The sequence below is a fragment of the Microcaecilia unicolor genome, chromosome 9 (genome assembly GCF_901765095.1).
Source record: "Microcaecilia unicolor chromosome 9, aMicUni1.1, whole genome shotgun sequence".
Classification (NCBI taxonomy): domain Eukaryota; kingdom Metazoa; phylum Chordata; class Amphibia; order Gymnophiona; family Siphonopidae; genus Microcaecilia; species Microcaecilia unicolor.
Genome location: NC_044039.1, coordinates 221,382,098 through 221,399,752, shown reverse-complemented (window position 1 = coordinate 221,399,752; position 17,655 = coordinate 221,382,098). Strand labels below are relative to the sequence as shown.

Here is a 17,655-nt window from a genome sequence, read left to right as displayed (position 1 = left end):
AATGCAGTATAACCGAACATTCTGATACAGGCTTTCTGAGTAATGGTCTAACAGCAGCCTTCTTCAAAGGTTCAGACAATTTTCATTCAGAAAAAAAAAAACACAAATTCAAGAGAAACCCAGAGAACTGGGGATGTGCTGAACAGGACTCTGAACTGAAGTTTCTGCACACATAGGAGCCAAAGCATAAGGTGCATCTAAACTCGGAACTGCCAAGAGGTATTTGAAATGGTGGCAGTTCCTGACAAAACGCCAACATTCCTTCCCCTTGAACTAGATTAGTTAGAAAAAAAAAAATCCAACATGACTTTTCTCACAGGAGTGACAACACCTGGACACAACTGAGACTGAAAGGCACTCCATACATAAAAGCCCAGTATATATTATCTGTTTGGGTCATCATACCTGATGCGGCTGGAACTGAAAAGAAAATTGTCTCTCTCCACCCTGGATAAGGCTGTGCGTTCAGCACCACTTAATCAAGAAGCCACAGATAGATGAAACAAAGAAAGTGGAGGAGGAGTGGCCTAGTGGTTAGGGTGGTGGACTTTGGTCCTGAGGAACTGAGTTCGATTCCCACTTCAGGCACAGGCAGCTCCTTGTGACTCTGGGCAAGTCACTTAACCCTCCATTGCCCCATGTAAGCCGCATTGAGCCTGCCATGAGTGGGAAAGCGCAGGGTACAAATGTAACAAAAAAAAAAAAAAAATAAGGTCTCCTCTCTATCTATTTTATTTATTTTTCACTTGAAGTTGTCTTTTGCAGCCTCCTGAGTATGGCCACTCAAGGGGACACTTCCCTACCTGAGGGAAAATGAATGAGGCACAAAACAGTCACCAAACCTCCTAATATTGAGGTGAGGTGAGGGAGGGAGGAACCAGGGACTCCAAAGGTGTAACACCCCCCCTGGGCTCCACATGGATGGAAAACTACTCTCAGTCACTTCCCTTAATACTACAGCAGGGTAATTAAATAAAACTTTTAAATAAAGTTCCTCAGAAAAACACTCAAATTCTACCACACCAAGCCCAGGCTGCAGAGGATAGCTTGTCCTGCCACTTGCTGGAGACTGAGAAATACTGGAGCAACTGGCTGCACAGGATACTCAAAGTGGTGATATCACAAATCATTAGTTTTCAGTCTCCACCTCCTGGTAGGAGATCATAAACCCAAGCACCTGGACTGTCTGGAGGGAAAAGGAAGAAGGTGTTTCTTTGAAGTCTAAGTTTTCTAAATTTTCCACCTCTGTTTCAAAATACTGGCATGAGAGCTTCAACCTCTGTAGCTTAGTGCTTCTTTACACTAATTAATTTCCACATTGATTTCTTTGTATAACACTTCCTGGGAACCACTGCTTGGTGGCTGAGACTTACTTGAATGTCCAATTGTAGTCATCAGTAAATCGCTCCATAACATCCATCTTGGCCCCCGGAACACTGCAGATAGGCCGGTTCCAGCTGTCTCGGATCCGCATATAGAGGTTTCGTGTGTAGAAATTCTCAAAGTCTTGGTATAATGAAACAAAATCCTAGAAACATAAGGAATAATAAACAGGATGCGCTTTAGTGCTGAATGAAAGAACTGGGCTGCCTCCTGAAAATAAGACTCCCAATAAAGCCTTCAAGAAAGAAAGATCTGTGTATGGCTCTCCCTGTGACCCCAAATTCAGATTTGTGCCTTATGCTCGTAAGCTTGGGAAAAAATGGATTGGGAAGCTCTGATGAGCTTTTTAATCTTAAATAAGACTAAGAATACTATAATGCCTCTGTATCGCTCCACCGTGTGACCTTAACTCGAGTATTGCATTCAATTCTGATCACTGTATCTCAAAAAAAAAATTATATATCTATCTATCTATATAGTGCTGGGCAGACTTATACGGTCTGTGCCAGAGCCGGTGGTGGGAGGCAGGGATAGTGCTGGGCAGACTTATATGGTCTGAGCCGGGGCTGGTGGTTGGGAGGTGGGATTAGTGCTGGGCAGACTTATACGGTCTGTGCTGGGGCTGGTGGTTGGGCGGCGGGGATAGTGCTGGGCAGACTTATACGGTCTGTGCCAGAGCTGGTGGTTGGGAGTCGGGGATAGGGCTGGCCAGACTTATACGGTCTGTGCACTGAAGAGGACAGTACAAATAAAAAAGTAGCACATATAAATTTATCTTCTTGGGCAGACTGGATGGACCGTGCAGGTCTTTTTCTGCCGTCATCTACTATATATATATATATATATATATATATATATATATATAGTAGATGACGGCAGAAAAAAGTTGAATAAAGTTCAAAAAAGAGCAACCAAAGTGATAAAGGGGAGGAACTCCTCTCATACGAGGAAAGGTTAGGGCTCTTCAGCTTGGAAGAGAGACAGCTGATGGGAGATATGATTGAGATCTATAAAATCCTGAGTGGGGTATAATTAGTAGAAGTAAATTGATTCGTTATTCTTTCAAAAAGTACAAAGACTTGGGGACACTCAATTAAGTTACATGAAAATACTTATTTTTTTCATTCAATGAATAGTTAAGCTCTGGAACTCATTGCCAGAGATGTAACAGCAATTAGCATATCTGGGTTTAAAAAAAAAAAAATATGAATAAGTTCCTGGAGGAAAAGTCCATGGTCTGCTACTGAGGCAGTATAGTACAGACAGAGAGGGTAATACAGTATACAATCAGAGAAACCAAAAGAAAAAAGCAACACTGGGCCTTCAAGAATGAGACAACAGGAGTACTTTATTAGCCAAAGACCCGACACGGGCCGTGTTTCGGCGCCAAAAAGGCGCCTGCCTCAGGGGTCTATTAATAAAAAACATATAAATACATCAATAAAATAGAACATACAAAATAAATAATGACAGCATCGTGTTGACTTCAAGCATAAATAATATATGAAAAATTAAAAAATAATAATAAGATGTTGATATTACAAACAATTATATTGATTCAATAAACTGTGTAAAATTATAATGTTCCAGCAACCGTATAATAGTCATAGAGACAGCTCCAATAAATTTTAAAATTTTAAAATATAAGCTGACATAATGCCAACCGATTTTAAAATATAGGCAGACATGTAATGAGAGATTTATAATATGCAAATTATATGAAAATATATTTTGAAGAATTTTTAAGAGAAAAAATTTTTTTAAATAGTAATGGACATATATGTCCACGTATATACACATATATATACAAATATACATCCAAAACTGTAAGAACTAATCATATTTATATGTTTTTTGAAGGCTTATATCATGTGGTGGTTCTGATAGATAGAATAATGTGGTTTATCTGATCTCAATATGTGTGATGGCTGCAACGTCATCGGTGTAATTAGCAATATGTATATATATAAAAAGACATCATTAGAACAGGCTTACCAAATTGTAGATATAGCGATCGTACAGAGTTCAAGTTGTAAGTGCCTACAAAGTGAGTAGACAGGAGTTGAAAAAATATATATATTTTTAGGGGAACCCGGCAAGTAGTCATGGCCCCCTCAGAGAAGGAATGGTGTCTAAATATATAAAGTGTGGAGATAACAGTGCCTTTCTTAATGATTGAAAAGGCACTCCTTAGTGATTGAAGGGGAAACCCGATATTTAGTTAACTTATTACAGGTACCATGCCTCGCTTTTAACATATACATAAGAAATGAAAGAGAAACGCCCAGAGAGAAAATTGCCGATAGGGCTGTTTGAAAAACTTCTTACCTTAAAGACAGCCTGGGTAACTTGCATTAATTTCGCTATAGCGCGAAAAAAGGGGCTCCGGCAAAGGAGCCTTCTCCTGTTTGGTCCGAGAGGATAAATGGTTATTTAGTGTCTGATCCTTTCTATATAAAGTAACAAAAAAAGGCGGCAAAAGAAAGACACCAAGAAAAAATCGTTTGTGAAGGGTTGCGTGAGCGTCATTAAGACGTTGGCGTGATGATGTCATATTTTCTAATGCAGAGATGAATTTTAAAGGAGACAGAGCACCATCTGAGGTGCTTTCAGGCATGACACATACAGTTGTGATGGTTATCAGTCAAGATAAAAAGTACAGCATATGATTATATATTAACATAAACAGTTATAAAGCAGTGGTGGCCATAGGCATAATTTTATACATGTAAATAATGTACTGAATTTAGGTTGCTCGACATTAAATCAATTTACCAAGGAAGATAAAAGGCACAGATACTATTGGAGATTCTACATGGAATGTTGCTACTGTTGGAGATTCTACATGGAATGTTGCTACTATTAGAGATTCTACATGGAATGTTGCTTCTATTGGAGATTCTACATGGAATGTTGCTACTATTGGAGATTCTACATGGAATGTTGCTACTATTGGAGATTCTACATGGAATGTTGCTACTATTAGAGATTCTACATGGAATGTTGCTTCTATTGGAGATTCTACATGGAATGTTGCTACTATTGGAGATTCTACATGGAATGTTGCTACTATTGGAGATTCTACATGGAATGTTGCTATTCCACTAGCAACATTCCATGTAGAAGCCTGCGCGGCCACATTGGTGATCTGCAAGGGCCGACTTCTACATGGAATGTTGCTAGTGGAATAGCAATATTCCATGTAGAATCTCAAATAGTAGCAACAGTGGAGGAGTGGCCTAGTGGTTAGGGTGGTGGACTTTGGTCCTGAGGAACTGAGTTCGATTCCCACTTCAGGCACAGGCAGCAACTTGTGACTCTGGGCAAGTCACTTAACCCTCCATTGCCCCATGTAAGCCGCATTGAGCCTGCCATGAGTGGGAAAGCGCGGGGTACAAACGTAACAAAAAAAATATATATTGAAGCAGTAGGTCCACAATATACTGTTGCTTAAACAATGATTTACATGAGAGAGTTGCCAGAAGGATAATTTTCCTATCACTTGATCACAGTACACAAGACAGATTTGGAAAATTAAAGGCTGAATCATTTAGAACACCTTGCCAACGTTAAGCTTTTGGGTTGCGTGGCTTCCAGTGGTACAGAAAATATTCTATGTATGGAAAGAAGAATAGATCTAACAAAACATCAACATATCCTATAAGCTAACATCTTCCAGTCACTGAAGAAATTGACGCTGAATACGATGGATACTTCTGCCACACAAATTTGAAACCTGCCTCAGAATCAACCAGGAAGTACTTAACAGGAAAGAAAGATGAAGGCTTTGGAATTATTTAAAATATGCGGGATGATCTCAAGCATGCAGTGCATACAAGGAGACCTAAGCATATTTCTCAGCAAGAAGGTTTCTGTAAAGAAGGGTAGGAAAATTCCAAAAACAAGACTAGAAATACTTAATTGCCTAAAGAAAACATTTGGAATTTGTTATTTCTGCCCGAGGAGATGTTAAGAGTATTAGCTGAAAGGGTGTCAAAACTTATGCTACATTCACCATTTTCTTATTCTGAATCTGTAAAAGCCTGCAAATAGATTAAAATCATGCATTAAACCTGCACAAAGTTGGTGTTCATTAAAACAAAATTTGACGAGTGCCTAAACTTTTGCACACAGCTATAATTTAGTTTTGTTTAATTAGTTTTACTTGAGCTCCTTTTGAACTGAACTATAAAGCAATTAACAGAACGATCAAAATAGGTTTAGAGTGTTTTGGTGCTCTGTAAACTTTATGCGATACCTGAAGGTATATTAACCACCAAAGGCATAAGGCTAACTGTGTGAACAAACTGTCATGGCAATAACGGTTTTTGAAATCTGAAAAGTCTAAAGAACAAAAATATTCTTGCAGGGGTAAGCACTTAAGTGTTTCAATAATTTTTACTGGTTTCAATGAGATATTAACAAGAAACTTCCTCAATGGTTTGGACCCAACCCTTGGAGAATACCCAGCTGACTTAACCTGGTCAAACTTCACTCTCCTCACGTTGAAACAGTTACCCAGGCGATTAGTAGGTTCTCCAACACTCACTGTAAACTGGATAACTGTCCCAGCTACCTAATAAAATCCGCCCCTGACCGCTTCATAGCAGACCTCACATCCCACCTAAACTACATGCTTCAGCAAAGCCTCTTCCCCAAGGAAAATGGCAACATCCTACTCACCCCAATACCAAAAGATACCCAGAAAAAAAAACAAATGAAATCACTACCTACCGCCCAGTAACATCTATCCCACTGGTACTCAAACTGATGGAAAACATGGTAACCAAACAACTTACTGATTATATAAACACATTCTTAATATTACATGAATCACAATCAGGATTTCACCCCCTCCACAGCACTGAAACAGTACTAATTACTCTCCTAGCCAAATTCAAGCAGGAAATAGCAACAGTCAAAAGCATAATTCTCCTCCAATTCAACATGGTAAACCATAATATATTACTAAGGGGCTCATTATCAAAGCACTTAGACTTACAAAGTTACGTAGAAACCTATGGAACTTTGTAAGTCTAAGTGCTTTGAAAATATGCCTCTAAGACTACTAGATTACTTCGGGATTGGTGGAAATATACTTAGCTGGATCAAGGGGTTATTTATTATTACATTTGCATCCCGCACTTTCCCACTCAAAGCAGGTTCAATGCGGCTTACACAGTAATAGGGAATACAGAATATTGTAGAGAGAGTAAAAATTAAGTATAACCGAGTAGTGAAATAGGTAAGTAGGTAGAGATAGGTAGTGGAGAAGGGATTAAGGTGAGAAATATAGATTGGGTTAATGTTGTTGTCTCTTGGTATTTGTTAAGTAGATGGGTTCATTAGTTTGGGCCATTTGGATAGGCTTGCTTGAATACATGGGTTTTTAGTGCTTTCCGGAAGGGTAGGTGGTCACAGATTGATCGGATAGGTCTGGGGAGGGCATTCCAGAGTTGGCTGCCTAGGAAGAAGAAATTGGATCCATAATATGTTTTGTACTTGAGTCCTTTACAGTTGGGGTAGTGCAGGTTGAGGTAATTTTGCAAAGATTCAGCCATGTTTCTTGTTGGAAGGTCAATCAGATTTAGCATATAGTCCGGAGATTCACCCTGGATAATCTTGTGGATTAATGTGTGGATCTTGAAGTTGATTTGCTCTTTAATAGGGAGCCAGTGAAGTTTTGCATGGAGAGGAGTTGCGCTCTCAAAACGTGATTTGCTAAAGGTGAGTCTCGCTGCTGTATTTTGGGCAGTCTGAAGCTTTTTCAGGATATGGACCTTGCAGCCTAAGAAAATACTGTTGCAGTAATCGACATGGGTAAGTACCATGGATTGCACCAAGTTCTGTTTCCTAACCAAGTTTCCTAACCACAAGAACATCAAACTCAAATATATCATCACCGTGGAAAGCAGACTGTGGAGTACCTCAAGGATCACCACTATCACTGATCCTCTTCAACCTAATGATGACCCCACTAGCCAAATCCTTATCCAACCAAGGCCTTAACCCTTTCATCTAGGCAGACAATTAGGCATATTTTCAAAGCACTTAGCCTTCCAAAGTTCCATAGAAACCTATGGAACTTTGGAAGGCTAAGTGCTTTGAAAATATGCCTAAATGTCACAATATACAGCGAATGCTACATACCTGTAGAAGGTATTCTCCGAGGACAGCAGGCTGATTGTTCTCACTGATGGGTGACGTCCACGGCAGCCCCTCCAATCGGAAACTTCTCTAGCAAAGTCCTTTGCTAGTCCTCGCGCGCCCGCGCGCATGCGCGGCCGTCTTCCCGCCCGAAACCGGCTCGAGCCGGCCAGTCCAGTATGTAGCAAGACAATACACTTCAAGGGAAGACACAACTCCAACGGGGAGGCGGGCGGGTTTGTGAGAACAATCAGCCTGCTGTCCTCGGAGAATACCTTCTACAGGTATGTAGCATTCGCTTTCTCCGAGGACAAGCAGGCTGCTTGTTCTCACTGATGGGGTATCCCTAGCCCCCAGGCTCACTCAAAACAACAACCATGGTCAATTGGGCCTCGCAACGGCGAGGACATAACTGAGATTGACCTAAAAAATTTACCAACTAACTGAGAGTGCAGCCTGGAACAGAACAAACAGGGCCCTCGGGGGGTGGAGTTGGATCCTAAAGCCCAAACAGGTTCTGAAGAACTGACTGCCCGAACCGACTGTCGCGTCGGGTATCCTGCTGCAGGCAGTAATGAGATGTGAATGTGTGGACAGATGACCACGTCGCAGCTTTGCAAATTTCTTCAATGGAGGCTGACTTCAAGTGGGCTACCGACGCAGCCATGGCTCTAACATTATGAGCCGTGACATGACCCTCAAGAGCCAGCCCCGCCTGGGCGTAAGTGAAGGAAATGCAATCTGCTAGCCAATTGGATATGGTGCGTTTCCCTACAGCCACTCCCCTCCTATTGGGATCAAAAGAAACAAACAATTGGGCGGACTGTCTGTGGGGCTGTGTCCGCTCCAGGTAGAAGGCCAATGCTCTCTTGCAGTCCAATGTGTGCAGCTGACGTTCAGCAGGGCAGGAATGAGGACGGGGAAAGAATGTTGGCAAGACAATTGACTGGTTCAGATGGAACTCCGACACGACCTTTGGCAAGAACTTAGGGTGAGTGCGGAGGACTACTCTGTTATGATGAAATTTGGTGTAAGGGGCCTGGGCTACCAGGGCCTGAAGCTCACTGACTCTACGAGCTGAAGTAACTGCCACCAAGAAAATGACCTTCCAGGTCAAGTACTTCAGATGGCAGGAATTCAGTGGCTCAAAAGGAGGTTTCATCAGCTGGGTGAGAACGACATTGAGATCCCATGACACTGTAGGAGGCTTGACAGGGGGCTTTGACAAAAGCAAACCTCTCATGAAGCGAACAACTAAAGGCTGTCCCGAGATCGGCTTACCTTCCACATGGTAATGGTATGCACTGATTGCGCTAAGGTGAACTCTTACAGAGTTGGTCTTGAGACCAGACTCAGACAAGTGCAGAAGGTATTCAAGCAGGGTCTGTGTAGGACAAGAGCGAGGAGCTAGGGCCTTGCTGTCACACCAGACGGCAAACCTCCTCCACAGAAAGAAGTAACTCCTCTTAGTGGAATCTTTCCTGGAAGCAAGCAAGACGCGGGAGACACCCTCTGACAGACCCAAAGAGGCAAAGTCTACGCTCTCAACATCCAGGCCGTGAGAGCCAGGGACCGGAGGCTGGGATGTAGAAGAGCCCCTTCGTCCTGCGTGATGAGGGTCGGAAAACACTCCAATCTCCACGGTTCTTCTGAGGATAACTCCAGAAGAAGAGGGAACCAGATCTGACGCGGCCAAAAAGGAGCAATCAGAATCATGGTGCCTCGGTCTTGCTTGAGTTTCAACAAAGTCTTCCCCACCAGAGGAATGGGAGGATAAGCATACAGCAGGCCCTCCCCCCAATCCAGGAGGAAGGCATCCGATGCCAGTCTGCCGGGGGCCTGAAGCCTAGAACAGAACTGAGGGACTTTGTGGTTCACTCGAGATGCGAAGAGATCCACCAAGGGGGTGCCCCACGCTTGGAAGATCTGGCGCACCACTCTGGAGTTGAGCGACCACTCGTGAGGTTGCATAATCCGGCTCAGTCTGTCGGCCAGACTGTTGTTTACGCCTGCCAGATATGTGGCTTGGAGCACCATGCCGAGACGGCGAGCCCAGAGCCACATGCTGACGGCTTCCTGACACAGGGGGCGAGATCCGGTGCCCCCCTGCTTGTTGACATAGTACATGGCAACCTGGTTGTCTGTCTGAATTTGGATAATTTGATGGGACAGCCGATCTCTGAAAGCCTTCAGAGCGTTCCAGATCGCTCGCAACTCCAGGAGATTGATCTGTAGACCGCGTTCCTGGAGGGACCAGCTTCCTTGGGTGTGAAGCCCATCGACATGAGCTCCCCATCCCAGGAGAGACGCATCCGTTGTCAGCACTTTTTGTGGCTGAGGAATTTGGAAAGGACGTCCCAGAGTCAAATTGGACCAGATTGTCCACCAATACAGGGATTCGAGAAAACTCGTGGACAGGTGGATCACGTCTTCTAGACCCCCAGCAGCCTGATACCACTGGGAGGCTAGGGTCCATTGAGCAGATCTCATGTGAAGACGGGCCATGGGAGTCACATGAACTGTGGAGGCCATGTGGCCCAGCAATCTCAACATCTGCCGAGCTGTGATCTGCTGGGACGCTCGCACCCGCGAGACGAGGGACAACAAGTTGTTGGCCCTCGTCTCTGGGAGATAGGTGCGAGCCGTCCGAGAATCCAGCAGAGCTCCTATGAATTCGAGTTTCTGCACTGGGAGAAGATGGGACTTTGGATAATTTATCACAAACCCCAGTAGCTCCAGGAGGCGAATAGTCATCTGCATGGACTGCAGGGCTCCTGCCTCGGATGTGTTCTTCACCAGCCAATCGTCGAGATATGGGAACACGTGCACCCCCAGCCTGCGAAGTGCCGCTGCTACCACAGCTAGGCACTTTGTGAACACCCTGGGCGCAGAGGCGAGCCCAAAGGGTAGCACACAGTACTGGAAGTGGCGTGTGCCCAACTGAAATCGCAGATACTGTCTGTGAGCTGGCAGTATCGGGATGTGTGTATAGGCATCCTTCAAGTCCAGAGAGCATAGCCAATCGTTTTGCTGAATCATGGGGAGAAGGGTGCCCAGGGAAAGCATCCTGAACTTTTCTTTTACGAGATATTTGTTCAGGGCCCTTAGGTCTAGGATGGGACGCATCCCCCCTGTTTTCTTTTCCACAAGGAAGTACCTGGAATAGAATCCCAGCCCTTCTTGCCCGGATGGCACGGGCTCGACCGCATTGGCGCTGAGAAGGGCGGAGAGTTCCTCTGCAAGTACCTGCTTGTGCTGGAAGCTGTAGGATTGAGCTCCCGGTGGACAATTTGGAGGTTTTGAGGCCAAATTGAGGGTGTATCCTTGCCGGACTATTTGCAGAACCCACTGATCAGAGGTTATGAGAGGCCACCTTTGGTGAAAAGCTTTCAACCTCCCCCCGACCGGCAGGTCGCCCGGCACTGACACTTGGATGTCGGCTATGCTCTGCTGGAGCCAGTCAAAAGCTCGCCCCTTGCTTTTGCTGGGGAGCCGCGGGGCCCTGCTGAGGCGCACGCTGCTGACGAGAGCGAGCGCGCTGGGGCTTAGCCTGGGCCGCAGGCTGTCGAGAAGGAGGATTGTACCTACGCTTACCAGAAGCATAGGGAACAGTCTTCCTTCCCCCAAAAAATCTTCTACCTGTAGAGGTAGATGCTGAAGGCTGCCGGCGGGAGAACTTGTCGAATGCGGTGTCCCGCTGGTGGAGAGACTCTACCACCTGCTCGACTTTCTCTCCAAAAATGTTGTCCGCACGGCAAGGCGAGTCCGCAATCCGCTGCTGGAGTCTATTCTCCAGGTCGGCGGCACGCAGCCATGAGAGCCTGCGCATCACCACACCTTGAGCAGCGGCCCTGGACGCAACATCAAAGGTGTCATACACCCCTCTGGCCAGGAATTTTCTGCACGCCTTCAGCTGCCTGACCACCTCCTGAAAAGGCTTGGCTTGCTCGGGGGGAAGAGCATCAACCAAGCCCGCCAACTGCCGTACATTGTTCCGCATGTGTATGCTCGTGTAGAGCTGGTAAGACTGGATTTTGGCCACGAGCATAGAGGAATGGTAGGCCTTCCTCCCAAAGGAGTCTAAGGTTCTAGAGTCCTTGCCCGGGGGCGCCGAAGCATGCTCCCTAGAACTCTTAGCCTTCTTTAGGGCCAGATCCACAACTCCAGAATCATGAGGCAACTGGGTGCGCATCAGATCTGGGTCCCCATGGATCCGGTACTGGGACTCGATCTTCTTGGGGATGTGGGGATTAGTTAGAGGTTTTGTCCAGTTCGCAAGCAATGTCTTTTTTAGGACATGGTGCAAGGGAACAGTGGACGCTTCCTTAGGTGGAGAAGGATAGTCCAGGAGCTCAAACATTTCAGCCCTGGGCTCGTCCTCCACAACCACCGGGAAGGGGATGGCCGTAGACATCTCCCGGACAAAGGAAGCGAAAGACAGACTCTCAGGAGGAGAAAGCTGTCTTTCAGGAGAGGGAGTGGGATCAGAAGGAAGACCCTCAGACTCCTCGTCAGAGAAATATCTGGGGTCTTCTTCTTCCTCCCACGAGGCCTCACCCTCGGTGTCAGACACAAGTTCACGAACCTGTGTCTGCAACCTCGCCCGGCTCGACTCAGTGGAGCCACGTCCACGATGGGGGCATTGAGAGGTAGACTCCCTGGCCCGCATCGGCGAAGCTCCCTCCGCCGACGTAGTCGGGGAGCCCTCCTGGGAGGTGGCCGCAGTCGGTACCGCACGCGGTACCGACGTCGGGGACCTCACCCCGGGCGATGGGCCAGCCGGCGCCACGCTCGACGGTACCGGAGGCGCAAGCACCGCCGGTACCGGAGGGGTAGGGCGCAACAGCTCTCCCAGAATCTCTGGGAGAACGGCCCGGAGGCTCTCGTTCAGAGCGGCTGCAGAGAAAGGCAAAGAGGTCGATGCAGGCGTCGACGTCAGAACCTGTTCCGGGCGAGGAGGCTGTTCCGGGCTGTCCAGAGTGGAGCGCATCGACACCTCTTGAACAGAGGGTGAGCGGTCCTCTCGGTGCCGATGCCTGCTGGGTGCCGACTCCCTCGGCGACCCAGAGCTCTCGGTGCTGACGCGGGGAGGAGACCGGTGTCGATGCTTCTTCGATTTCTTCCGAAGCATGTCACCGGAGCTCCCCGGCACCGACGAGGAGGACGTAGAATCCAGCCGTCGCTTCCTCGGGGCCGAGGCCGAAGGAGGTCGGTCTCGGGGGGGCTGTACCGCAGGAGCCCTCAGGGTAGGAGGAGACCCACCCGAAGGCTCACCGCAGGGGAATGGACAGCCCTCACCTGCACTCCTGACGATGCACCACCGTCCGACGACATCAGCAGACGAGGTCCCGGTACCACCGACGTCGATGCAGCTATCCGATGTCTCGGCGCCGATGCAGAGGCCCGATGCCCCGATGCACTCGATGCAGGGGCGGCCGAGGAAGATGGTCTGGACGCTGACGACGTCGATGCACTCGAAGATCCCGGTGCCGATGCCGACGAAGAGCCCGAGAAAGGGTATGATACATACCTGTAGCAGTTGTTCTCCGAGGACAGCAGGCTGATTGTTCTCACGACTGGGTGACGTCCGCGGCAGCCCCCACCAACCGGAAAGAAGCTTCGCGGGACGGTCGGCACGCAGGGCACGCCCACCGCGCATGCGCGGCCGTCTTCCCGCCCGTGCGCGACCGCTCCCGCCAGTTGAATGACTAGCAAAAAGATGAAACACACAACTCCAAAGGGGAGGAGGGAGGGTAGGTGAGAACAATCAGCCTGCTGTCCTCGGAGAACAACTGCTACAGGTATGTATCATACCCTTTCTCCGAGGACAAGCAGGCTGCTTGTTCTCACGACTGGGGTATCCCTAGCTCTCAGGCTCACTCAAAACAATAACCCAGGTCAATTGAACCTCGCAACGGCGAGGGTACAACAGAAATTGACCTACGAAGAACAACTAACTGAGAGTGCAGCCTGACCAGAATAAATTCGGGTCCTGGAGGGTGGAGTTGGATTTACACCCCAAACAGATTCTGCAGCACCGACTGCCCGAACCGACTGTCGCGTCGGGTATCCTGCTGGAGGCAGTAATGAGATGTGAATGTGTGGACAGATGACCACGTCGCAGCCTTGCAGATCTCTTCAATAGTGGCTGACTTCAAGTGGGCCACCGACGCTGCCATGGCTCTGACACTATGAGCCGTGACATGACCCTCAAGAGTCAGCCCAGCCTGGGCGTAAGTGAAGGAAATGCAATCTGCTAGCCAATTGGAGATGGTGCGTTTCCCGACAGCGACCCCTAGCCTGTTAGGGTCGAAAGAAATAAACAATTGGGCGGACTGTCTGTAGGGCTGTGTCCGCTCCAAGTAGAAGGCCAATGCTCTCTTGCAGTCCAATGTGTGCAACTGACGTTCAGCAGGGCGGGTATGCGGCCTGGGGAAGAATGTTGGCAAGACAATTGACTGGTTAAGATGGAACTCCGACACCACCTTCGGCAGGAACTTTGGGTGGGTGCGGAGCACTACTCTGTTGTGATGAAATTTGGTATATGGAGCATGAGCTACTAGGGCTTGAAGCTCACTGACCCTACGAGCTGAAGTAACTGCCACCAAGAAAATGACCTTCCAGGTCAAGTACTTCAGATGGCAGGTATTCAGTGGCTCAAAAGGAGGTTTCATCAGCTGGGTGAGGACGACGTTGAGATCCCATGACACAGTAGGAGGCTTGATAGGGGGCTTTGACAAAAGCAAGCCTCTCATGAATCAAACGACTAAAGGCTCTCCAGAGATGGCTTTACCCTCCACACGATAATGGTAAGCACTAATCGCACTAAGGTGATTCCTTACTGAGTTGGTCTTGAGGCCAGACTCTGATAAGTGCAGAAGGTATTCAAGCAGGTTCTGTGCAGGGCAAGAGCGAGGTTCTAGGGCCTTGCTCTCACACCAAACGACAAACCTCCTCCACTTGAAAAAGTAACTCTTTTTAGTGGAATCCTTCCTAGAGGCAAGCAAGACCCGGGAGACACCCTCAGACAGACCCAACGCAGCGAAGTCTACGCCCTCAACATCCAGGCCGTGAGAGCCAGGGATTGAAGGTTGGGGTGCAGCAACGCTCCGTCGTTCTGCGAAATGAGAGTCGGAAAACACTCCAATCTCCACGGTTCTTCTGAGGACAACTCCAGAAGAAGAGGGAACCAGATCTGACGGGGCCAAAAGGGCGCTATCAGGATCATGGTGCCGCGGTCTTGCTTGAGCTTCAGTAAGGTCTTCCCCACCAAAGGTATGGGAGGATAAGCATACATGAGGCCGGTCCCCCAATGAAGGAGAAAGGCATCTGACGCTAGCCTGCCGTGTGTCTGAAGTCTGGAACAGAACAGAGGCAGCTTGTGGTTGGTCTGAGAGGCGAAAAGATCCACCGAGGGGGTGCCCCACTCCGGAAGATCTTGCGTACCACTCTGGAATGGAGCGACCACTCGTGCGGTTGCATGACTCTGCTCAGTCTGTCGGCCAGACTGTTGTTTACGCCTGCCAGGTATGTGGCTTGGAGGAGCATGCCGAACCGGCACGCCCAACGCCACATCCCGACGGCTTCCTGACACAGGGGGCGAGATCCGGTGCCCCCCTGCTTGTTGACGTAATACATTGCAACCTGATTGTCTGTCCGAATTTGGATAATTTGGTAGGACAGCCGATCTCTGAAAGCCTTCAGTGCGTTCCAGATCGCTCGGAGCTCCAGGAGGTTGATCTGTAGATCCTTTTCCTGGAGGGACCACAGACCCTGGGTGTGAAGCCCATCGACATGAGCTCCCCACCCCAGGCGAGATGCATCCGTCGTCAGCACTTTCGAAGGCTGCGGAATTTGGAATGGACGTCCCAGGGTCAAATTGGTCCGGATGGTCCACCAGAGCAGTGAAGTGCGGCAACTGGTGGAGAGGCGGATGACATCTTCTAGATTCCCGGTGGCTTGGAACCACTGGGAAGCTAGGGTCCATTGAGCAGATCTCACGTGAAGACGAGCCATGGGAGTCACATGAACTGTGGAGGCCATATGACCCAGAAGTCTCAACATCTGCCGAGCTGTGACCTGCTGAGACGCTCTGGTCTGCGAAGCCAGGGCCAGGAGATTGGTGGCCCGCGCTTCGGGAAGGTAGGCCTGAGCCGTCTGGGTATTCAGCAGCGCTCCTATGAATTCCAGAGACTGGGATGGCTGGAGATGGGACTTTGGGTAATTTATCACAAACCCCAGCAGCTCCAGAAGTTGAATAGTGCACTGCATGGACCGGAGGGCTCCCGCCTCCGAGGTGTTCTTGACCAGCCAATCGTCGAGATATGGGAACACGTGCACTCCCAGCCTGCGTAGGTACGCCGCCACCACCACGAGGCACTTCGTAAACACTCGTGGGGCGGAGGCGAGCCCAAAGGGCAGCACACAATACTGAAAGTGCCGTGCGCCCAGGCGGAATCTGAGATACTGTCTGTGGGCTGGCAGTATCGGGATGTGAGTATATGCATCCTTTAAATCCAGGGAACATAGCCAATCGTTTTTCTGAATCATTGGCAGAAGGGTGCCCAAGGAAAGCATCCTGAACTTTTCTTTGACCAGGAATTTGTTCAGGCCTCTCAGGTCTAGGATGGGACGCATCCCCCCTGTTTTCTTTTCCACAAGGAAGTACCTGGAATAGAATCCCTGCCCTTCCTGCCCGGGTGGTACGGGCTCGACCGCATTGGCGCTGAGAAGGGCGGAGAGTTCCTCTGCAAGTACCTGCTTGTGATGGGAGCTGAAGGACTGAGCTCCCGGAGGACAATTTGGAGGCAGGGAGGCCAAATTCAGGGCGTATCCGCACCGCACTATTTGGAGACCCACTGGTCGGAGGTTATGAGAGGCCACCTTTGGTGAAAAAATTTTAACCTCCCCCCGACCGGCAGATCGTCCGGTACGGACACTTTGAGGGCGGCTATGTTCCCGTGGATCCAGTCAAAAGCCCGTCCCTGGCTTTTGCTGTGGAGGCGCAGGGGGCTGCTTAGGCGCACGCTGTTGACGGGAACGAGCGCGCTGGGGCTGTCCCTGTGCCTGACGAGGCCTTCGGGCCGGCTGGTTGTACCTACGCTTTGCAAAAGAATAGGGTGCAGCCTGCCGGGACCCGGGAAAAACGTCCACCTGCTGAGGTGGATGCTGAAGGCGCCCGGTGGGAGAGCTTGTCGAGAGCGGTTCCCGCTGATGCAGTTGGTCCACCATCTGCTCGACCTTCTCACCAAAAATGTTATCCCCCCGGCAAGGGACGTCAGCCAGTCTCTGCTGGGTGCGGTTGTCCAGGTCAGAGGCACGCAGCCATGAGAGCCTGCGCATCACTATACCTTGGGCCGCAGCACGAGATGCCACGTCACAGGTGTCAAAAATACCCCTGGACAGGAACTTTCTGCACGCCTTCAGCTGCCTGACCACCTCCTGATAAGGCCTGGACTGCTCCGGCGGGAGCTTCTCGACCAGGTCCGCCAGTTGTTGCACATAGGTCCGCATGTGAATGCTCATATAGAGCAGGTATGACTGGATGCGGGTCACGAGCATGGAGGATTGGTAGGCCTTCCTCCCAAACGAGTCCAGAGTGCGAGACTCCCGCCCCGGGGGCGCCGAGGCGGTATCCCTCGAACTCCGTGCCCTCTTGAGAGCAGAATCCACGACCGCCGAGTCATGGGGCAATTGGGGCCGCATGAGCTCTGGGTCAGAGTGGATCCTGTACTGGGACTCTGCTTTCTTGGGAATGGTGGGGTTAGTTAATGGTCGCACCCAGTTCCGGAGCAGCGTCTCCTCCAGGACATTGTGCAGCGGCACCGTGGAGGACTCTCTAGGTGGTGATGGATAGTCGAGGACCTCGAGCATCTCGGCCCTCGGCTCTTCCACAGAGACCACGGGGAAGGGAATGCTGATAGACATATCCCGCACAAAGGAGGCAAAGGAGAGACTCTCAGGAGGTGAGAGCTTCCTCTCCGGTGAAGGCGTGGGGTCCGAGGGAAGGCCCGTAGACTCCTCTGAGGAGAAATATCTAGGGTCCTCCTCTTCCCCCCACGAGTCCTCATCCTCGGTATCGGACATTAGCTCATGTAGCTGAGTCCTGTACCGGGCCCGGCTCGA

At 49.1% G+C, this 17,655-nt stretch overlaps 1 protein-coding gene across 2 annotated transcripts in view; it reads right to left on the bottom strand.

The window, feature by feature from the left end:
• SPTLC2 (serine palmitoyltransferase long chain base subunit 2) overlaps positions 1-17,655 on the bottom strand; it is a 121,894-nt gene that overhangs the window by 80,655 nt on the left and 23,584 nt on the right. For both annotated transcript variants that reach the window (XR_003943300.1, XM_030213969.1), the window contains exon 3: positions 1,374-1,528. Coding sequence is in view for 1 of the 2 variants with exons in the window: in XM_030213969.1 (XP_030069829.1) it covers positions 1,374-1,528 (155 nt within the window). In the remaining variant the exon portion in view is untranslated. The remainder of the gene's footprint in view (positions 1-1,373; positions 1,529-17,655) is intronic.